Here is a 24,388-nt window from a genome sequence, read left to right as displayed (position 1 = left end):
TGGGGCAAATATTTTCTGAGTTGATCACCTATAGATTATTTTTATGTACACCATATTCAAATCAAATCAAAGTTTATTGGTCGCGTACACAGATTTGCAGGTGTTATAGCAGATGCAGCAAAATGCTTATGTTACCAGCTACAACAGTGCAGTAAAATGTCTCGTAAATACAATACAAATACACAAATAATCCTAAATCTAAACAAGAAATCAAGAAATGACAGAATGAGTCCAATTAGCGATTCAGAGTAGATATATTAGAGTGAGCATCCAGAATATACAGCATATAGTATATAGTATATATATACAGTGGCTTGCGAAAGTATTCACCCCCCTTGGCATTTGTCCTATTTTGTTGCCTTACAACCTGGAATTAAGTTTGTATCATTTGATTTACACAGCATGCCTACCACTTTGAAGATGCTAAAAAAAATTTTTTTTTTGTGAAACAAACAAGAAATAAGACAACAAAACAGAAAACTTGAGCGTGCATACCCAAGTCAATAATTTGTAGAGCCACCTTTTCCAGCAATTACAGCTGCAAGTCTTTTGGGGTATGTCTCTATAAGTTTGGCACATCAAGCCACTGAGATATTTGCCCATTCTTCAAGGCAAAACTGCTCCAGCTCCTTCAAGTTGGATGGGTTCCGCTGTTGTACAGCAATCTTTAAGTCATACCACAGATTGTCAATTGGATAGAGGTCTGGGCTTTGACTAGGCGATTCCAAAACATTTAAATGTTTCCCCTTAAACCACTCGAGTGTTGCTTTAGCAGTATGCTCAGGGTCATTGTCCTGCTGGAAGGTGAACCTCCGTCCCAGTCTCAAATCTCTGGAAGACTGAAACAGGTTTCCCTCAAGAATTTCCATGTATTTAGCGCCATCCATCATTCCTTCAATTCTGACTAGTTTCCCAGTCCCTGCCGATGAAAAACATCCCCACAGCATGATGCTGCCACCACCATGCTTCACTGTGGAGATGGTGTTCTCGGGGTGATGAGAGGTGTTGGGTTTGCGTCAGACATAGCGTTTTCGTTGATGGCCAAAAAGCTCAATTTTTGTCTCATCTGACCAGAGTACCTTCTTCCATATGTTTGGGGAGTCTCCCACATGCCTTTTGGCGAACACCAAACTAGTCTGCTTATTTTTTTCTTTAAGCAATGGCTATTTTCTGGCCACTCTTCCGTAAAGCCCATCTCTATGGAGTGTACGGCTTAAAGTGGTCCTATGGACAGATACTCCAATCTCCGCTGTGGAGCTTTGCAGCTCCTTCAGGGTTATCTTTGGACCCTTTGTTGTCTCTCTGATTAATGCCCTCCTTGCCTGGTCTGTGAGTTTTGGTGGGCGGCCCTCTCTTGGCAGGTTTGTTGTGGTGCCATATTATTTCCATTTTTAATAATGGATTTAATGGTACTCCGTGGGATGTTCAAAGTTTCTGATATTTTTTTATAACCCTGATCTGTACTTCTCCACAACTTTGTCACTGACCTGTTTGGAGAGCTCCTTGGTCTTCATGGTGCCGCCTGCTTGATGGTGCCCCTTGCTTAGTGGTGTTGCAGACTCTGGGGCCTTTCAGAACAGGTGTGTATATATACTGAGATCATGTGACAGATCATGTGACACTTAGATTGCACACAGGTGGACTTTATTTAACTAATTATGTGACTTCGGAAGGTAATTTGTTGCACCAGATCTTTTTCAGGTGCTTCATAGCAAATGGGGTGAATACATATGCACGCACCACTTTTCCGTTATTACTTTTTTTGAATTTTTTGAAACATGTTATTCTTTTCATTTCACTTCACCAATTTGGACTCTTTTCTGTATGTCCATTTCATGAAATCCAAATAAAAATCAATTTACATTACAGGTTGTAATGCAACAAAATAGGAAAAACGGCAAGGGGGATGAATACATTTGCAAGGCATTGTATATATATATATATATATATATATATATATATATATATATATATATATATATATATATATATATCAAAAGTATCAAAAGTAACAGTCAGTATCTGGTGTGGCCACCAGCTGCATTAAGTACTGCAGTGCATCTCCTCCTCATGGACTACACCAGATTTGCCAGTTCTTGCTGTGAGATGTTACCCCACTCTTCCACCAAGGCACCTGCAAGTTCCCAGACATTTCTGGGGGGAATGGCCCTAGCCCTCACCCTCCGATCCAACAGGTCCCAGACGTGCTCAATGGGATTGAGATCCGGGCTCTTCGCTGGCCATGGCAGAACACTGACATTCCTGTCTTGCAGGAAATCACGCACAGAACGAGCAGTATGGCTGGTGGCATTGTCATGCTGGAGGGTCATGTCAGGATGAGCCTGCAGGAAGGGTACCACATGAGGGAGGAGGATGTCTTCCTTATAACGCACAGCGTTGAGATTGCCTGCAATGACAACAAGCTCAGTCCAATGATGCTGTGACACACTGCCCCAGACCATGACGGACCCTCCACTTCCAAATCAGGCCTCGGTGTAACGCTCATTCCTTCTACGATAAACGCGAATCCGACCATCACCCCTGGTGAGACAAAACCGTGACTTGTGAGTGTAGAGCACTTTTTGCCAGTCCTGTCTGGTCCAGAGATGGTGGGTTTGTGCCCATAGGCGACGTTGTTGCCGGTGATGTCTGGTGAGGATCTGCCTTACAACAGGCCTACAAGCCCTCACTCCAGCCTCTCTCAGCCTATTGTGGACAGTCCGAGCACTGATGGAGGGATTTTGCGTTCCTGGTGTAACTCTGGCAGTTGTTGTTGCCATCCTGTACCTGTCCTGCAGGTGTGATGTTCGGATTTACTGATCCTGTGCAGGTGTTGTTACACCTGGTCTGCCACTGCGAGGACGATCAGCTGTCCATCCTGTCTCCCTGTAGCGCTGTCTTAGGCATCTCACAGTACGGACATTGCAATTTATTGCCCTGGCCACATCTGCAGTCCTCATGCCTCCTTGCAGCACGCCTAAGGCACGTTCACGCCTTAGGCGTGAGCAGGGACCCTGGGCATCTTTCTTTTGGTGTTTTTCAGAGTCAGTAGAAAGGCCTCTTTAGTGTCCTAAGATTTCATAACTGTGACCTGAATTGCCTACCGTCTGTAAGCTGTTAGTGTCTTAACGACCGTTCCACAGGTGCATGTTCATTAATTGTTTATTGTTCATTGAACAAGCATGGGAAACGGTATTTAAACCCTTTACAATGAAGATCTGTGAAGTTATTTGGATTTTTACGAATTATCTTTGAAAGACAGGGTCCTGAAAAAGGGACATTTTTTTTTTTGCTGAGTTTATATACAATACCTGACACACCTACTCATTCAAGGGTTTTTCTTTCTTTTTTCTTATTTTTTTACTTTGGAAAATAGTAGTGAAGACATCAAAACTATGAAATAACACATATGTAATCATGTAGTAACCAAAAAAGTGTTAAACAAATCAAAATATATTTGATATTTGATATTCTTAAAATAGCCACCCTTTGCCTTGATGACAGCTTTGCACACTCTTGGCATTTTCTCAACCAGCTTCATGAGGTAGTCACCTGGAATGCATTTCAATTAACAGGTGTGCCTTCTTAAAAGTTAATTTGTGGAATTTATTTCCTTCTTAATGCGTTTGATCCAATCAGTTGTGTTGTGACAAGGTAGGGGGGGTATACAGAAGATAGCCCTATTTGGTAAAAGACCAAGTCTATATTATGGCAAGAACAGGTCAAATAAGCTAAGAGAAATGATAGTCCATCATTACTTTAAGACATGAAGGTCAGTCAATACGGAACATTTCAGGAACTTTGAAAGTTTCTTCAAGTGCAGTCGCAAAAAACATCAAGCACTATGATGAAACTGGCTCTCATGAGGACAGCCACAGGAATGGAAGACCCAGAGTTACCTTTGCTGCAGAGGATAAGTTCATTAGAGTTACCAACCTCAGAAATGTAAGCCCAAATAAATGCTTCACAGAGTTCAAGTCACAGACACATCTCAACATCAACTGTTCAGAGGGGACTGTGTGAATCAGGCCTTCATGGTGGAATTGATGCAAAGAAACCACTACTAACGGACACCAATAAGAAGAAGAGACCTGCTTGGGCCAAGAAACATTAGCAATGGACGTTTGACCGGTGGAAATGTGTCCTTTGGTCTTGAGTCCAAATTGGAGAGTTTTGGTTCCAACCGCTGTGTCTTTGTGAGACGCGGTGTTGGTGAACGGATGATCTCCGCATGTGTCTTTCTCACCGTAAAGCATGGAGGAGGAGGTCGCAGCCGGCCGCGACCGGGAGACTCATGGGCGGCGCACAATTGGCCCAGCGTTGTCCAGGGTAGGGGAGGGAATGGCTGGCAGGGATGTAGATCAGTTGATAGAGCATGGCGTTTGCAACGCCAGGGTTGTGGGTTCGATTCACACGGGGGGCCAGTATATATATATATTTTTAAATTCACTAACTGTAAGTCGCTCTGGATAAGAGCGTCTGCTAAATGACTAAAATGTAAAATGTAAATGTGTTATGGTGTGGGGGCGCTTTGCTGGTGACACTGTCTGTGATTTATTTAGAATTCAAGGCACACTTAACCAGCATGGCTACCACAGCATTCTGCAGCGATACGCCATCCCATCTGGTTTGGGCTTAGTGGGACTATCATTTGTTTTTCAACAGGACAATGACCCAACACACCTCCAGGCTGTGTAAGGGATATTTTACCAAGAAGGAGAGTAATAGAGTGCTGCATCAGATGACCTGGCCTCCACAATCCCCCAACCTCATTCCAATTGAGTTGGTTTGGGATGAGTTTGGATGGCAGAGTGAAGGAAAAGCAGCCAACATGTGCTCAGCATATGTGGGAACTCCAGGTGAAGCTGGTTGAGAGAATGCCAAGAGTGTGGCTATTTGAAGAATCTCAAATGTAAAATATGTTTTGATTTGTTTAACACTTTTTTGGTTACTACATGATTTAATATGTGTTATTTCATAGTTTTGATGTCTTCACTATTATTCTACAACATAGAAAATAGTAAAAAATTAAGAAAAGCCTTGAATGAGTAGGTGTGTCAAAAGTTTGACTGGTACTGTATATATATGTGATGTGTATAGACAGTATATACAGTGCCTTCAGAAAGTATTCACACCCCTAGACTTTTTCCACATTTTGTTGCGTTACAGCCTGAAATTAAAATTGATTAAATTTAGATTTTTTTGGGGTCACTGCCCTACACACAATACCCCATAATGTCAAGGTGGAATTATGTTTTTCAAATGTTTTACAAATTAATAAAAAAAGAAAAGCTGAAATGTCTTTAGTCAATAGGTATTCAAGTCCTTTGTTATGGCAAGCCTAAAAATGTGCTTAACATATCACATTATAAGTTGCATGGACTCACTCTGTGTGCAATAACAGTGCTTAACATGATTTTTGAATGAGTCTCATTTCTACACCCCACATAAAAAATTATCTGTAAGGTCCGTCAGTCGAGCACAGAATTTCAAACAGAGATTCAACCACAAAGACCAGGTAGGTTTTTCCAATGCCTCGCAAAGAAGGGCACCTATTGGTAGATAAAAATAAAAGCTGACATTGAATAACCCTTTGAGCATGGTGAAGTCATTAATTACACTTTGGATGGTGTATCAATGCACTCATCACTACAAAGATACAGGCATCCTTCCTAACGCAGTTGCCAGAGAGGAAGGAAAATGCTCAGGGATTTCACCATGAGGCCAATGGTGACTTTAAAACAGTTACAACGTTTAATGGCTGTGATAGGAGAAAACTGAGTATGGATCAACAACATTGTAGTTAGTCCCCAATACTAACCTAATTGACAGAGTGAAAATAACGAATCTTGTACAAAATAAAAATATTCCAAACATGCATCTTGTTTGCAAAAAGGCATTAAAGTAATACTGTAAAAAATGTGGCAAAGCAATTAACTTTTTGTCCTGAATACAAAGTGTTATGTTTGGGGCAAATACAATACAACACATTACTGAGTACCACTCTCCATATTTTCAAGCATAGTGGTGGCTGCATCATGCTATGGGTATGCTTGTAATCATTAAGGACTGGGGAGTTTTTCAGGATAAAAAAGAATCAGAATGGAGCTTAGCACAGGCAAAATCCTAGAGGAAAACCTGGTTCAGTCTGCTTTTCACCAGACACAGGGAGATGTATTCATCTTTCAGCAGGACAATAACCTAAAACACATGGCCAAATCTACACTGGAGTTACTTACCAAGAAGCCAGCGATGTTCCTGAGTGGCCGAGTTACATTTTTGACTTAAATCTACTTGAAAATCTATGGCAAGACATGGCAATGGAGGTCTAGCCATGCTGAACAACCAATTTGACAGCACTTGAAGAATTTTGAACATAATGATGTGCACATTTTGCACAATCCAGGTGTAGAAAGCTCTTAGAGACTTACCTAGAAAGACTCAGCAAAGTATTGACTCAGGGGTGTGAATACTTATGTAAATTATATATTTCTGAATTTCATTTCAATACATTTGCAACAATTTCTAAAATATGTTTTCACTTTGTCGTTATGGGGTATTGTGTGTAGATGAGTGAGAAAAAAATATATTTAATCAATTTTGAATTCAGGCTGTAACACAACAAAATGCGGAATAAGTCAAGGGGTATGAATACTTTCTGAAGGCACTGTAATTTGGAAGAAAATGTTATGTACAGCAGTAAGTATATTAGGATGAGCTATGTCGAGAATACAGTCTATACATACACAGTGAGTAAACAATAGTATATAAACAGAATATGAGGTGACCAGCGTTCAATAATTGTATACATGGGGTATGAAGTATACTTCCCAGAGAGCTCCTGAATGCTTTTCCTTCTCTTCCCACGTCCCTCTGCTGCTGCTGCCTGACGTGGAAAGTAGGCCAAGTGAGCACCAGGGCGTTGCTTTTTTAAGATGATCAGTTTGACAGTGTGTTTTTGTGTGTGTGCTCAGGACGGCTATTCATGTGGCTTGACTCTGTAGAACAAAGAGCAGCATTATACAATTTGCACCACTTCCAATAGCAACGGAAAAGGAGAGGTTGGAAAATAGGGACTGAGCTCTTACACATGGATGAAAACAACTGGCTTATATTCTAATTTCATTTACCTCCAATATTTTACCCCTTTGTTGCAGCAAAAAGGTCCCTAGCCAGTAACACTCATCTGCACTCTGCAGGAGAATACTGAAGGTGGGATTATTTTTAGCTTTGCTGTGCTGCTTTCACCTTGACTCCCTCTCTGTCTTCTGACATTATCATTATCATTCCTGGTAATAAAAACACCTCTATTTGAGCTTTCATTGGAGATTTCTTGCACTATAGGTGTTTTTCATTTGAGCTGTTTTGAATTTTATTATGGCTCTGATAACGGTGAGATCTTTCCATTGTGTGTCTTTGTGTTTTTCTATTAAAGCTTTATTGAATTTAAGTTAATCTCACCAAAACCAACATGATAAAGCTAATATTAATATGTAGTTTGTCTGTTCATTGCTTTCTTTTGACATTTAACACAAAGGTACAATCACAGAATTGAGTATCATGCACCAACAAACAGCTGTCGATTAAATGGTGCACCCATGGTTGAGTATGAAAGAAAAGGTGAATGCAACATTTGACAGAAGCTTCAATGCAGATTTAAGAAAACATCTAGGATTAATGGTTGAAGTTCTCATACAATTTTTTCTTTCCCCAGATTGAATTGATCTAACAAGATGCCAATACACTAACTGAAGAGCAACCTGTGGACATCAGCTGAAGAACATTTGACTTCTAGTGAGCCATACTGTCACCTCTGCACACCCAGTACATTTCAAGTATGGTTACCTTTTCCAAATTGAAATGACAGTAAATGTTGTTAGGCCTGTGTATATCTGTGGTGATAAGTGGTCTGGTGATACAGAGTACCAGAATAGCCTCCTATTATGAGCGTTCATAGAGTGCCTTGTGAATGTTCCCTGAATTTTGCAGACTCCTGTAGGTGGGGCAATATCACCATAGAACAGCTAGTCAATCAAGTGGCTCACTGAGTAAAACAAGAATCTCTATATTCAAAGAGGGAACACTACCCAATACATTACATTTACATTTTAGTCATTTAGCAGACGCTTTGTTGGCATGCATGTCTAAGTTCTCGATTGGCAATGAGTTCGAGTTTTTCATTGTTTGTTGCAGTTGAGTAAAAACAGATTATTTGAAGTAGGCTAGTACCTATACCATCTACACTATTGGTCATAAAGAAATCGAAATAACAGAAAGGGCAACTTTGTTGTGTGACAATTTGTTGTGTTAATTTCAGATCTAGGGCCTACGCCAACTTCTAGTGATGGGAATTTTTCAAGATGGGATTTGAGAGCGGTGTAAATGGGGAATGGTCATGCTGTTTTTTGGGGCTCCATTTCCATGGGATATTTTAGATGTTAATAGCCCTGAAGTGGTCTCGGTTTCTTATTTAATTTCTCTCGCCTTTTTAAAATGTGAATCGCCCGCAGACTGCGCCGCGAGGCTCTAAACCGCGCAGCAACTCTCTCATCATTTCCAGCAGAATGGAAATGCAAATTGTGCACGCGGCCAATGACAGAACTCACCACTGCACATAATTAACAAGACCACTCTCGCTAAAGTTGGTGACGAAAATGTGACCTCGCTGTATCACTGTAAAATGCTACATATAATATTAATAATAATAATAATAATAATAATAATAGTACATTTTAAACTCAAATAGTCTCAATATATTTCTCAGAGTTTAGATTCAATCAAACTGGCAGTGCACATTTTAGGCAGTTTTATAAAGCCCTTTTTTTCGCGTGACAAAATATTTTGGGTGTTGTGTTGAAATAGACTCCCCTTATAGATGCCTCCATTTTCTGTACTGAACAGGTGTGTACGGACAATAATTTGTAGGCCTATTCAAAGAAAGACAAACTATTACAATTAATGTAATCGAATCCATTCTCCTATGCATCAAACTCTGCTCATTCTGTTGGCGTGAAAAATGAATATTCGATTAATTGCATCACCGAGGACAACAGCTGCCCCCAATCGACACGTGATCTCCACTGTAACCAACGAGGGGCGCTGTCTATTAACTCTGTCTTATGTTGCATCTCCCAGTCTCCACATGTGACTTCCGATATGTTCATCTAATTTCTCTCTAAAATGCTGAAAATGTTGTTAGGTTAAACTAATAAAAAAATGTGGGGAAATAACTCAGAATTTGGTTTCCAAATGTCTGAAATGTGAGCCTAAATGTAGGCCATATGCGTTTTTCGTTATGCCATTCAATGCATATTTTTTTATGAATTATTATTTAATTGTCTTTCATAGTATATTACTTAGGCCCTATGTATTTATTAGGCTATCTGCCTATGTTAGGCCTACTCCTTTATGTCATATCAGATTGACTTTTAAACAGATGGTCTACATGAAGTCTACAATGTAAGGCAAATAATTACGCTACAAGTGACATGTCTATAAAGATTTTGATTCTTATATGTATTTAACCAATAAAGCAATGAAGGACGGGCCGATGTAAATGTGAACTCTTTGCAAATTTGAAACGAATTTTCTATTTCAACTTGATAAACATCAAAAATATTCAGTAAAATAAATGAGCAAGGTTTTATCGGTTAGACTATATTTATCTTTCTAAACTAATTCATAGGTGGGATGTTTATTGGGACTATATTTGATTTGATTAGGCTGTTTGATCACAAAATAATGCATGGCTTTTGTAAATGTGTATTACACGCATTTTTTTAATAATAGAAATGCTGAACATTCAATCAATCAAGGTAAAACATGATGGCTAATCAATGTGATTATAATAGTTGTCCTAAAGTCCATAGGTTTCAGGACAGCTGGGCAGTGGCCGTCTGACTTTGCCTTGACATCTGGGAAGCCCGCTGGCCTGTGGCACGTGCATCGGCTGATGTCGCCATTTACATGTAAATTTACCAAGATCATGAGGGCCTCCTTCCGTAAATTCGTACAAAAAAAGAAGACGTCACCCTTAATACGGTCTTGGAAGTCAATGGAACAAAAGAGCCACGCGCCACTGATCTGAAGAAATTCTGTTTCATCACCATGTTAGCTTTTGGGGATTCATATCTTGGTCATCAAATTTTTACAATGTGATAATTTCAATATGATCAATAAAATAGGCCATATTCTCAATTATGTATGATGAAGATGCTTGGAGGAATCTTGTCTTCAGGAATCTTGTCTTCACTTACCTTCAATGTGGTAGGCCTATATGCCTACCACATTGAAAAAAATGTGTGTAAAATACATTTACATATAAATATTGTTCGAATATGCAGAAAATTATTGTAGCCTACGTGACAAGTTGATTTAGACAAATTTATTTATATAAATAATAGAGAAAAAATTAATATCAGATTCTTCATCCATAAACTTTACACAGTGTTATAAAATGGGAGATCAACAAAGGACATTATTTTTGTTTGGAAGGTGTGATTGTAATATTTTCCTAATGATGGGGAGCGCATTTTTCACGATGTAAGCCCACCGTGCAGATGATCCCGGAGAATGAGCCGAGACGGATTTAGGCTCCTCGCCTGTGTGTGGAGCAGCTGACTGCCCCTCGCCACGTCCAGATGGCTTTTGAACACAGATTTGCATTCATTTTCCTTTAATGTCTTCTGAAATAGCGGGGCAGCTGCATTTGTTGTCAAATACGGTTTAAAGCCCTCTTTCAGGACATCATCGTTACCTACGTGACGGGTGTGGAGATCCATTTTCCCTCTCCAGTCAACAATATCAGATCTAAGAGGATTTGTCTCAAAGTCTCCTAATTTGATAATCAGATTTAAATCGCATTGGTGCGTGTAATTAGGGGTTAAGTTCTAATAAACGACTTGAAGCCATGTTAAAAAAACACACAGTATGGCTAGGCCAAAGTTCTGTAAAGAAAGATAGGTTGACAATCTCAAATGAACAGACACATTTGCCCAGTTCTGCTCCTCAGCCTGTTTTATATTTGTGTTCATGGAAGTGCCAAGAATCACAGCACAAAACGTGGTAATGGGGCATTTACCTTCATGCCTTCTAAATATATGTTGTTTTGACGCACATATAAGGATATATCTTATTATGCAGTGGCAATAACGCAATAGATCTTGAAAAGAGGTGAAAGCAACAGATTATTATTCATTTATCTTTGTCAGCAGCTATTAACCCTCAGCACCAGATAGATAGATTGCTGAGGATATAGGCTACATCTCTTCTTATCTCCTCCCCCATTCCCTCCTTCACCTATTTGCCCTCAATAATGTGAAGGGTTTTCTGAATCCAAGGCTCGGACATTCTCTCCCCCATTAATCAAAACATTACACTACTTATGACGTCTACTGTCTTGAGATGAAAATAACGATACTTTATTGTCCGAGTATGTTTTATACAAGGCAATCCGGATCTTAATCACATTAGACTTCAGGGAATAGAAATGGAATGAAATTGCACTCATGATGTTTTCCTGATTAATATAATTTGGAACACACCTAAATGAATGGTGGTCAATTTCCAAACTCACTATCCACTCTCACTATTCTTTATTTTTTTATTTTATTTTTTTAAACAACGTTTTCTCTGCATGGGAGGGAAGGACATCCCGAGGCTTTGTTAATATTTTAATATCTGCATAGCGGTGAATTAATTAAAACACACTCAGTTTACCGACTAGGCCTTATTCCTATCGAGGTTCTTAGTCGATGTCGCTTTGATCAAATAATATAGGCTACATGTGAGATTAAACAAAGATACGACAATAATTTCAACATATTATTTTCTAAAACATGATTTATGTAGGCCTAACATATGCCTATTAAATGTTTTTGTTAGCATAGCCCATATTAGTGAATTCACTGCCGGCCATATCAATCTTATGTGTCATAATACTCCCAATTAAATAACCTAATAAAAATATGAAAATATCTCATTACAAATCTTCTCAAAAATATAGTGTAGGCCTACCATAAGCAAGCGTTCACAATAGACAAATGACCATAACAGGAATAGGTTTTTAATATAGTGAATGGATGTTGTGTGATGGTCACACCTCGTTGAATTCATATCATTGAAGAAAAAAAATCAACTCACCACATTGCAAGAGAAAAGTAGAGCGAGTGTTCTCAGGTTGCTTCTATAGGCTAATACTCGTATAGTCGAGCGCCACTGCTTGACAGGAATCGTCAGAGCTCCATATATGGTAAAAGCTACGCCCCATGAGCGTCATATTCTGACTGAGCTCTCCCGTGGGTTTAGAGTTTTGGCTCCCGGGAAAGATTTCAGTCCTCGGGGAAAGAGGGCTTAGTTTTGCATGTTCCCTTCCATCCTGCACGACGCGAAAGGCCCCTTATCCACCTCTCCTGTGTACCGGGAACACCTCCACGGTGACCAGCTTCTGCGTGTGCTTGTCTTTTGGAGAAGCAGCACCTTTCAATTTCAGGAGTGGTTTATTCAAGTGTCCTGAAGGTTTTGGATGCGGTGCTTCAGGGATGTCGATACTTTGAGAGCATCATCCACACACAAACAACAACTATCGAATTGTTCTGTGAATAAGCACAACAAAAAGAAGGAACAATAGCCACAAAAAAAGACTAGTCTGTCGAACAAGTCACTTTTCCAGTCTGTGGATACCACACCGACTAAGTAGAGTACTTTGAGAATTGTTCACATCGCTGCAACCCAGGACGGATTGAAAAGGGAGGCGAGACCTGTGGACCTGGTTTTCCCCTTGCAAGGCTCATACGGCATTTACGACTTATCCCTTAAACCCTCAAGGATAACACGTTTGGACGTTTATTTACCGAATTCCACAGGAGGCTCTTTGCACGTAAATTGTTCTAAATGTTTGGGATTCAGGAAACTATATCGCGGGGTGGGACAACGATGAAGGAGGAACCGCTGGGTGGGCTGAATTCAGTCCGCTCATGGATGCACACAGCTGGGGTGGTGGATGCGAACACAGCCGCCCAAAGGTACGCATGCCAAATCATCTGATTTTCTCACGCATTTCTCATATCGACCCTCAATCCCCTCAATACTCTGTATCAATTACGGTCTCCCAATGCCCCCCTTCGGCTCTCCCCAGTTTCATTACATCAGATTACCCTTATTGTGACAAATCAAGAAATCTCTCGTACTCAAACGTGCTTCCACATCTCGACTGTTTTCATCAGCTCCATCATCTGTCCCCCGTGTCTGATACTTAACCGAGATGGTCTCTTGTTTTCTCCCCGCAGTGGTGTTGGCTTGGCACGGGCACATTATGAAAAGCAGCCACCTTCCAACCTCAGAAAATCCAATTTTTTCCATTTCGTCCTGGCACTGTATGACAGACAGGGTCAACCCGTGGAGATCGAAAGGACAGCTTATGTGGACTTTGTGGAGAAAGATAAAGTAAGCTCTTCATGAGAATATCGTTTATTGAATTTAATAATATTTGCTTTGAAATTAACTTTACTTAGAGATGGCTGTGGGTCAATAAAGCAGGTCACGTGCAATATCGATTTTTAACCCCATTCGTTGATGACAGGAGCGTGATTGTAAGTCTTATTTTTTACAAATTATACATTTCAAATGATGAAATATCTGCTAGATAGATAGATAGATAGATAGATAGATAGATAGATAGATAGATAGATAGATAGATAGATAGATAGATAGATAGATAGATAGATAGATAGATAGATAGATAGATAGATAGATAGATGCTTTATTATCTGCTGACCATCATCTCAATGTTGATTATTTTCAGGAACCAAACAGTGAAAAAACTAACAATGGGATACACTACAAACTACAGTTGTTGTACAGCAATGGTGAGTGAAACAATTATTTTATAAATTCAATATTACCCAAAAGATAAAGGCTATAAATAATAATAGTAATAATAGTAATGATGATGATGATGATGATGTTGATGATAGTCATCATCATCGTCATCATCATCATCATCATCATTATTATCATTTAAATAATTGTTTACATGTCCAGGTAAAATGATGTATGATGCAGATTATAGATGTATAAATGTTCTCAGTTTTAAAAAAATATATACGTTATATGAATGATTTTGTATTTTATCATCAGCATTAATGTACATCTCATACAGCTCTAAACTTTTGCCTAAACTTGTCATCCTTTTTCCCCCAGGCGTCAGAACAGAACAGGATCTTTTCATACGGTTAATCGATTCCATGACGAAGCAGGTAAGCTACCTTTACTCTTATATTCATACAGCTTGCTTACACTAGAGACATTGCTTCTATACTTCATCTGCATTGTGAAAATCTCCACAACCTGTGCAATTCATGACACATGCATAATATAATTTATGAGATGGGTGTTCTTTATGCAATCATGTATTGACTGAAATTGCATTATATATTGACAGCGTGTTGGCCTATATCCTGTTTTTGCGGGACTCCTAAGTAAAATTAATCAAGCACTAAGTTACCATAAACTTAGCCTACAATTGTGTACCTATACAATATAAATTATGATTGATGGTTTGTAATGCTGGTACTTTCTGCCGATACTGATAGAATGCATTATTTAGCCCATTAATCTTTACATATAAGACATGATAGGCTATTGTAAAATAAAGTAGGCCTAGGCTATTTTATTGATATGGAGTTACAAGTAGTCGTGTTCTCTTGTTGAGTCCCTTATTCTAATCTGTGACTTTTAGGCATGTTGCTAGGCTTGACCCATGACCCATATTAAACATATCTAATGTTTGGGTTTCTGAAAAGGCTCACATAGCTGAAACACTTTCACTCGTAGAGGAATTGTCGAAATTAAACCCCAAATCTCATCACATTATGGTAACTAGGGAAAAAAGAAAGTGGCCTTATTTTAGACTTTTCCACCATGGTGGTTGTTATTACTACTAATTTACGGAGGGTTACAGCAGATCCATCTAAATAGAGCCGTTAAAGCTTCCACCACTCCGAGGGAAAATTCCTCTGCGAATGATCCGAGTCAATGACGCAGAACAAGCAGTTTATGGATTTCTCTGTTTCTGCAGCTGCAAATATCGACATAAATCAAACCAATATATATAATCGCCCGGTGCTCACCAAACAAAAACAAAGCCGTCAAAAAGTCTAGTGGGGTTCCATCCCAGTAAGAATAGGACGTCAACATTTCGGAGTGTAATTGTGTATTTTTTTCTCCTTATCATAGGCCACACTTCTCATTCAAAATGTCTTCAATTGAATATAGAAGCGCTATAGGCCTACCGAAAACAAGGCAAGTTACAGTGCCGTATAACATGCGTCTTTGCGCTAGGTAGGCTAGTTCAATAAAGGGGAGCAAAGGGACTCTTCAGAATAGAGGGAGGGAGAGCGGCACAACTGATAGCTGCACACCATCTGTTTCAGCCAATGCTCAAAAATTACTCAACCGCACTGCCAGACACCGCTTTTTATCCACGGAAAGATCATTGTTAGCAGCTCAAAAATAAACAACAGATTGCCCATTAACACTTTTCCCCAAATATCTGCAGATTATAACCATATTGATGACACTTAATTGGATCGTCCCTCTTGAAAAACTCCCCCTAAAAAGTATTCTTAATATAATGTTATAACAAAATATATATACGTTATTATATTATACATATTATACATATTATACATATACATATTGTTATTATTTTATTACTATTATTATTATCACCATCATCATCTGTTATTATCATTGGACCAACATTGTAACATGTTATCAATTTCGTATGTGTAGTTCTACAACATTACACTTAATGAAAATATATCACAGTGTTATTTTTGCAGTAGTAACGACAATATTGATTTTTCACCAATAACATCAGTAGTTTAGTTGTTTTTTGGAGGCATTTGTTTTTTATTATTCGGTTTTAAATGCCGTTTATATTTAGGCTACTGTAAAGATGATTATATACAGTTTCTCATTATATGTATTTAATGTAGGCTACATATTTGTGTCTTTATTTTTTCCAAAGGCGATTATATATGAGGGTCAAGACAAAAACCCTGAAATGTGCAGAGTTCTTCTTACGCACGAAATTATGTGCAGGTAAGTTTTTTTTCTCTCCACAAACTCATTGTTGTTGAAGAAGTATACAGTACATTTCTATATTTTCTCCCCACACTTGTTTATGATATTGGTATATGACACGAAGGCCTACAAGTAGTCGAATACAAACAGACTGGTACCCAGGGTAGTTGTAGCCTACAGGGTTTCTTGGTGAATATATTAATATTAGTCTGTTGCCAGTGAGTCTGCGCCTCAAAACATGGAGTTGGTTGGTTGATCCCACCTGACATTAGTGATCAGCGAGCTTTTTAGCATAATTTAACCAGGTAAATCTCAAGCTCTCATGTTCCGCTGTTATTCAACGGTGTCGTTGATACTAAAAGGAAAAACCTCTTATGTTGTTTATTGTTGAGCTCAGTGTGAGATTTGTGAGAATTGAATTCAGATACTGTCGGTTAACCTTTCTTTTGTTGCACTGGCGCATTGTTCAAGTTGTTTGAGAGCAAGTGCACCAACCTAGAACTGAGAATGATTAGCCTTTTTTAATAGGTCTACATAAACTCATCACTCATACAACATTTTATACATGCATCCATCACTTATTTGTGATTAGATATCATGAAGAGGATATATCTTGATGTGCAAGACTAGCCTATACTCTATTTGAACTTTATAAATCAAAACTGTGCAGTTTTATTAGTTAGGCTGTATCAATATGTTGAAAATGAAGTGTAAGTGAATTAACAAAGCCTTATTTTTTTTGCCATACTAAGATTATTTATTGACATATCGTAAATAAGCACAAAAATTGCTCAGTCTGGAATGATCTAGTCTCCCTAAATATCGCCCAACCCTAACATTGAATATGGTGCGCTCTAGAGGTAATTTTACTGTCAGTGTCAAAGAGAAATTGCATTCTGTAGTTGCATAGGAAGACTAACCTACTCACTGAGTGAAAGCTATCATCATTCAAGAAGGCATGAGGTTATGAGTAGCCTAGGCCTACTCCATGAGAGTATTCTTCTGTTCTTTTTTGCTCTGGTAAAGCATTAAGTATATTGTTGCACTAATATGCAGTATTATTCTAAAATCCTCTCAACCTATCTCTTGTCTGCATGTTGTGAAAAATGCTTTGTCTTTCTTTCCTTGACATATGGCGTCAAATGTCAGTTAGACCTGCAGCCATTATACAAGTATACATTTTCATTTCAAATGGGAAGCAGCCGTATATTTGTGTTTAATTTCAGTTTGAATTAAATCTCCAATCAAAGAACTGAAGGTATAGTGTAGGTTTAGAGAAAAGATGGTGGAAACATGTGGTAGAGGATAGATTAGTGCTTTTGAGGCCGTAATTGATAAATGCCCCACAGAAATATTGGTTTGAGGGTGGCCTCTTGCATCTCCCCCAGAAATAGCAGCTTGGCAATTAGAGGTAAACAAAAGCTGAAACTGTGAAAAGTGACTCCCCTGCCTCCTGGCCCAATCCCCCCTCCCCTCCCTTCTACTCCCCTCCTCTCAAGCACTAAGGCACACACTGTACCACAACATGTTGTTATTCCATTTTAATTATCCATCAGCATCCATGATAGGATAGATTTAGTGTATGTTATTTCTCTATTCCTTTTTGTGTCCAAATTTAACACAATGACGTTTTGCCTTAGAAAGCGATATACATTTTTAAGGGTCTAATGTTCACACTAAACAGTAACAGCCACTGTTGTGATCTCAAACGCTCTTTCTTCCCCTAGCCGGTGTTGTGACAAGAAGAGCTGTGGCAACAGGAACGAGACTCCATCAGACCCTGTGATCATCGACAGGTAGGCTCTGCTCCATGTCTCCTCCATGCTGCTGTGATTGTGACCTGTGTTAGATTCAGCCTTATGCTCTGTTGGGAAATGAATGAGTTATAACTCTGCAGTGTTGGGGTGCCCAGGTGGGTTGACTTCAACCTTCTGGTCCACTCTGTGGGAACTGTGGCTGATTGCTCTGTAAGCAGGTGAGCAGGGTCTTTCCAGGTACCTGTGCTCAGAGGGGCAGTCACCACCTGGAGAGGAGCGTTCAATCACAGGTGCATCGGGCGGGGTATTCGTCTAATTAGCTAAGGGGTTTATCATGATTTTTGTCTCTCATTCTCTCTTTGTCTATCGAAGTAGTCGTTATCCAGTTTTTACTATTCTCTAAGGTTAGGCAATGCTACAATTTTGAGTAAAGATGGTTAGGGCTCTGTTGTGATAAGAGTTTGTGTGAGTGATTTTGCTCTGAACCTTTAGGTTAAAGTATGTCATATAGATTACAGGATTTGGATATTCAGAGAACATAAACTGCATATTGGCTATTACATTCCTTCCACACAGTATAACTGTTATTCAGACTACTCTATCTCACGGCTGAAAAATGAATGTGCGTGCCCACGTGTGTGTAGGAGGGAATATCTTCAGCATTGAGCCCATCTAACTCTCACCATGGAGTGGGGAGAGACAGCAATGCTAATGTTTGACTAGCTGGAATCACTGTTTACTTAGTGGAGAATGCCTGGTATCTGACAGAGGGGACAACTCTCTTATTAGTAATCAAATAGGGCTGAACAGTTGTTGCCGCCACTCCAGCAGCTTCTCATGCATCAGGAAGTAGGGTCTGCCCTGGATGCCTGCCTGGCTGGATTACCACAGCTATTGCTTCTCTAGATGCCACTCTCTCTCTACTAGGAGAGCTGATGGTCCTCTATTATGTAGGACTGGATGTAACATTATGTTATGGGCATTATGCATGGGATTTCATTTGAGCAGCCCAAGGCAACACTTTATAATTCAAATAAATATATAAAGGGCTCTCATCATGCCTTTCATGAAGTTGATTATCTGATTTATTAGACTAGTGTATTTTTTGGATACAGTGTTCACACAGAAACATAAAGTATGAGAGATAAACATCTCACTTATTTCTGCTGCTTTTAAGTTTGATTTGTACTGACTCGCTGCCTTCATTTAGTTGAGTTTCACACTCTATTGTTCCTCAATCTGTGGGACAAAACATGGAACATAAGTACAATAGCCAAAATGAATGCAAAATGGAAAAAAAGAGAAGCAGATGGATATTGTAAGCTCAACCAGCTCTGAAAAAAGGCTCCGATTTTTATTGTGACTGGAGTGAATGGGAGTAGAGTATCCTTTTCCTCGCACAATGAGCAGGTCTGTTGAATCACAAAAGCATATGTTCCTAATTAGGCCCTCTCATTGTCTCCATGTCGTAACTATGAGCAGATCAGTTCACCCTCCCAGACCCACACTACTTCCCATTGACTTCCCACTGACTAGAGGGGGTTGCAGAAAGGCTAGTTGTAGAGTTTCGGGGTTAACACACAAAATCACTGACGTGTACTGTGCTGCATGCACGTCACCCAGTTTACCATCCTGATATAGTAATTTTCAGTGAACATATGGGTGAGAGTTTATAAAGCCTCAATGTGTTACAGACTCTCTTGTAACATCTGTCTGTTTCTCATGCAAATTGTGAGTGGCACCTGTGCTGCGGTTGCTTCTGGCTAAAAGTGATTCTTTTAAATTGAAGAGAGCTGAGAGTTGAGTGTGTGAAAAACAGACTGATTGTTGAATCAGTCATGTCTTAGGTAGCTGCCTACATTACAGTATAAAACATCTTCAGCTCTGCCACATTTCCTAGAGAAACAGTAGCATAGCCCAACCTTTAAGAAACAGATTTGGAGTGAATCATTGATGGCATTTCCTCGCTGTAACATTTTCCCAGATGGTACGAGGGGAAAGCATACACAGCTAGCTGGCATCTAGCAAGACATTAACTGGCGTTCCCATGGATCTGAAATATATCAGACTGAATTTGGGAAACCTATCATTCCAAATGTGTCCTATTTTCCTGTGGTCAAGCCAGACATCTGTTTACCCTATTTTCTCTCTGAGTTTGATGCAGATTTTCAGTAATTTTTTTGTTAAGGGAAATAATTCTTTAAAAAAAGTTTGTTAGATACAGTATAAGCCTAACAGCTGTCACAGAGTTTCAGTGCTGGAGGAGCTTTAAATATTTCACAAGTGACTTTTGATGTCATTACATTATTCATATTTGTTTTCTGGGGAAAGAAAGGGACTATTTTATGTGTGTGTGTTTGTGTGTGTGTGTCTGCATGTGTGTGAGCTTGTGTGTGTGAAGGGAAACTCTGACCCTATCTTCTGCGCTGACTGTAAAATAAAGTCTATTACAGATATTAATTTGAGCCAGTTTGCTACAGCAGGAAAATAATCATGCAGCAACAGGAAATGTGAATTATTTTGTGGATTATAATCAATGGATATTTTTGTAGGGGTTGATACATTTTTCGTAAGGGAAATCAAGTTTGACATTTCAAAGTAGAAATTACAAACTTCAGAAGCCTTTTTAAACCTAAAATACACTACACATTTTACATTTCCTGCATCAGGGTGATCAAATTAAGATCCTACATCTGTATGTTCTGTCAGTCTTTACATACACACAAAAAAATGAGGGTTCCTCAAGGGTTTTTTGGGAAGGTGATGGTTCTATGTGCAATCATACTGACCTAAAGAACCCATTGAGCCCTTCAATCTTTCTTTGCAGTCCATAATGGTTCTATGAAGAATCATTAAAAAGGTTTCTGTATAGCCCCCAAAAGGGTTGTAACCACAAACATAAACCTTTTTTGAATTTTTCTTTATAGAACCTTAGGAAAGGGTTCTTTATAGCACCATATAGGTTTCATTTAGAACATTATGAGCATGGTTCTTTATAGAACCTTAAAAAAAAGGTTCCATATAGCGCCAAAAAGGGTTACGCTATGGTTATAAGCCTTATTTGACACTATATAGAACCATTTGTTTTTAGTGTGTATTTTTTTGCTCTTCAAATCAGGAATGTTGGAAACTATGTTGGCTCCTGCAGAAACAAAAAGATGCTGATTGAATTTGGTCGGTAATTGTATCACTATTGCTATGACTGCAGTACTTCTCAGATGGTTTTAATCGTATCTTCCCATTATGAAGTCAGTGGTGGAAGGGATGTCACATCTTTAAGCTAGTGGCACCTTAAAGTGAGTGGGGGCATGGGTATATACAGGCAGTAATTTGAGTTTCGAGAGTTATAGTGATGAGGTGCCCAATATCTGATTAGGTGGTTTCCCCATTTACAGTATGTGTAGAGCAGTGCACGCCAAACATAACTCAATTTGTGATTACTCTCCTGCCCTGGTATCTATCTTCACTCTCCTGAATATTGATTTAGTCTTCTCCTGTATGAAAGTTTAGAAACATGGTCCATGCTTACACGTTAATTTTGTAATATGAAATAAGAACATCCTTTTGGAAAAAAAAAGAGAAAAATACTAATTCTGGCTGCCAAAGTTCAAAGGTTGCTTGTATCACAGAGGAGATGCAGCAGATTAGGTGAGGATAGCAGAGGACGGAATGTGTTTTCATAGCTCACGCTGCCCATACATGAATTGTGAATCTAATGTGTGTTCACATGGCTTAACATCCATGCCAATGTACACTCCCATTCAGAAAGGAGGACCGCGGACCAGACCAAAACATGTCAGCTCCGCTTATTACAGCTTCAACCGCGTTCCCTTTCACTTCCTGTCACAAAGGTCAAAGAGCGTTGACCTCTGAAGGCCGCCCAGCAACTGAATAATTCATAACATTGACTTGTTTTTTTTCTTTTGATCTTTTTTGTCAGTCATCAGCACACATGGCTGTGCTGTGGGAGGGTTTTTATTAATTTAGCTAATTTATAAAGGCCTCTCCGCACCTGTTCGTGTGTTAATGCAATTAAGTTTCTGGCCTAATGCAAATTTTGCTTAGCTTTTTGTTATGTCGCTCATTAGCGCGCTGTATTTTCTAAATGACTGTGCGTTATCGTTCATTTGCGGAACACCTATGAGGTCATATCCCAGAGTGCAGTGGCTTGTTGTCTGAGATGTTGGTCAGCAACAAAATAACTTTGTGTCTAACCATCTCACATATGCTTTCTCTTCCCTCTACGCAACAAATACAAACATTGGTGTGGTAGTGTGTTCCCATCTGGTTTTTGCAAAAGTGTGATTAACTCCCAAGCTGAACAAATGCCAGTATTTATAAGGTCAGCTTTTTGCATTGGAAATGCTATGTAAATGAGAATCAGCGAAAGGGGACATTAAGCAAAATTGAATTCATTGACTCCTTTTATGGCATTTACATTTTTGGCTAAGCCCCGGACTGTCAAAAAGGATTTTAGAGACCATTTTAATTACACATGGAAAAAAGAGGTGTGTTATCATAGGCAGTGTTTTGATAACCTGTGAAGAGAGGTCTGTTTATTAACTTCCTACTGTAAATTACATGTTTTCACAAGGCTAATTAAAATTGCACTGTATATGTCGTGTTAATTCACCATCCATCCACAAGTGAGAATGATGCAATGCAGAGGTCAGAGCAATGCACAGGTTGTGCTGTTGAGTTGAAAGCTGGAGGTCTAGCTCATGGATTCTTGCATCAAACAGTAGAGAAATTGTATTTGGCTCATGGATGGTGAGCATACAGTTTTGAAGTACTATAGTGCAGTCGATTATAGTTGCTGCCTTTGGGGAAAAACACACACACACACACACACACACACACACACACACACACACACACACACACACACGCGCGCGCGCGCACACGCACACACGCACACCATGAATACATGCAACCACACATACACATTGCACGTACACACGCATCCACTTTTCATGTTCAAGCCTCAATAATATTATTTCCATCTCCGCGTTTTATTTACGGCTGTTTTCAATGTAATTCATATGACATATGTGAGTTTTTGACACCCTGTGAGAAAGGAGAGAAGAAACTGGCCACCCCTGACTGGACTAGAGTGATGTTTGAGTGAAGCCTGTCTCCTCTTGAGCCAGAGTAGGAAGAGCAGGAAGTGTTGAGAGCGAAAGCTGTACTTGGCAGCTCTCTGTTGGCTTGCACTTCCCGAGAAATGAAACCCAGACCCTCTCTGCAGCCTTGGAGCCAGAAACTCCTTCCCACTGTTCCAACATCCAGGATTGAGTAATATTGTTCACTAAGCAAAACATTACCTCAAATTATTCTGCTCAGTTTTTTATTCCCTCCTCCCTCATGTCGGTTTTATCGCAGTTTGTAAATGTCAAGACACTTACAAAGACGCACAGTATAAATTACATTTTCCAAATTATGCTCTCATGTTTGGGTTCACATGAGTGGCGTCTGAAGGTAACGTGGTGCCTGGTGTTCCCGGAGGAGACCCACCTCACTGGGATAGGATTCCCCAGGGGCATCAGCTAATGGCAAGACTTGACAACAGCACAGAAGACGTTGAGCAGGGGTGAAGACTTTAACATGTGTGCAGAGAGAGAAGGAGGTATGTATGTTTGTGTGTTAGAGAGAGAGAGAGAGAGAGAGAGAGAGAAAGGTGCGCTGTACAATAAACTAGTCTGGACCAACAGAGCGACGGATTCGGCTCTAGCTTGACGGCAGTGAAAGACGAAACATGGTTCCACGTGTTGAGAAAGAGCAGTCCATCTGTCCGCGGAGACAACCCCTCCCCCCTTTCCACCCTTACCCCTCTCTCCCTCTCCTCTCCCCTTCTCTTTCCTCATTCTACTCCCCTGGTTCGCTGTGCTGACAGAAACAAGGCCAGAGCTGGGGTGATGGAATGAAGGCTGGGCAAAGAGCAACAATGGCCCTCACACACACACACATACACACACACGCGCACACACTCACACACATGTTTTATTTGTAAAATTAGAAATATTTTTAAGTAACAATTTTGATAGTTTGTGTTTTTCTGCTTTGATGAAGTTCCATTGTCTCCTATTACAACCAAGAACTCTGTGGAGTATCATGGTAATGCTCTACATTAAGCTTCCCTAAAAGACGATTACAATCAAACATAATACTTGACTATATATTGTGATACTTGAGAGAAAAAAATATATAACGAAGTTCCATGAAGCACAAGTGTAACACAGTACACAATGAAAATTGTACATTATTGAAAACTAAATCTAACCTAAATAAAACATGTCACTCTATCTCAAATATTTAACAGCTCTACTTTATAATTAAACTCTGTAGCTGTTTAAAAGTCTTTGTTTGGTTTCTTAAAGCTTTAATGGTGCAAAAGTTTTTTCAAACATCCTCGCATCCTATGAATTGCATTTAGGTCACCCAGCGCACTGTTTTTACATGCTTTTTGTCCTTTTGAAAAAGGGTCTCCTTTCTTTCTTTCTTTCTTTCTTTCTTTCTTTCTTTCTTTCTTTCTTTCTTTCTTTCTT

At 39.4% G+C, this 24,388-nt stretch overlaps 1 protein-coding gene across 6 annotated transcripts in view; it reads left to right on the top strand.

Moving 5' to 3' along the window:
* Window positions 1–12,891: 12,891 nt before the first annotated feature.
* LOC311105203 (transcription factor COE3) overlaps window positions 12,892–24,388 on the top strand; it is a gene marked incomplete at both ends in the record, with an annotated part of 72,323 nt that continues 60,826 nt past the window's right edge. For all 6 annotated transcript variants that reach the window (XM_084147264.1, XM_084147263.1, XM_084147262.1 and 3 more), the window contains 6 exons: window positions 12,892–13,022; window positions 13,287–13,443; window positions 13,802–13,865; window positions 14,200–14,255; window positions 16,031–16,104; window positions 17,814–17,882. In XM_084147264.1, the coding sequence (XP_084003390.1) occupies window positions 12,892–13,022; window positions 13,287–13,443; window positions 13,802–13,865; window positions 14,200–14,255; window positions 16,031–16,104; window positions 17,814–17,882 (551 nt within the window). The remainder of the gene's footprint in view (window positions 13,023–13,286; window positions 13,444–13,801; window positions 13,866–14,199; window positions 14,256–16,030; window positions 16,105–17,813; window positions 17,883–24,388) is intronic.

The sequence above is a fragment of the Coregonus lavaretus genome (assembly GCF_964263955.1).
Source record: "Coregonus lavaretus genome assembly, chromosome: 1".
NCBI lineage: Eukaryota > Metazoa > Chordata > Actinopteri > Salmoniformes > Salmonidae > Coregonus > Coregonus lavaretus.
The sequence above is the reverse complement of the archived record's forward strand: the minus strand, read 5'-3'. Positions and strand labels throughout refer to the sequence as shown.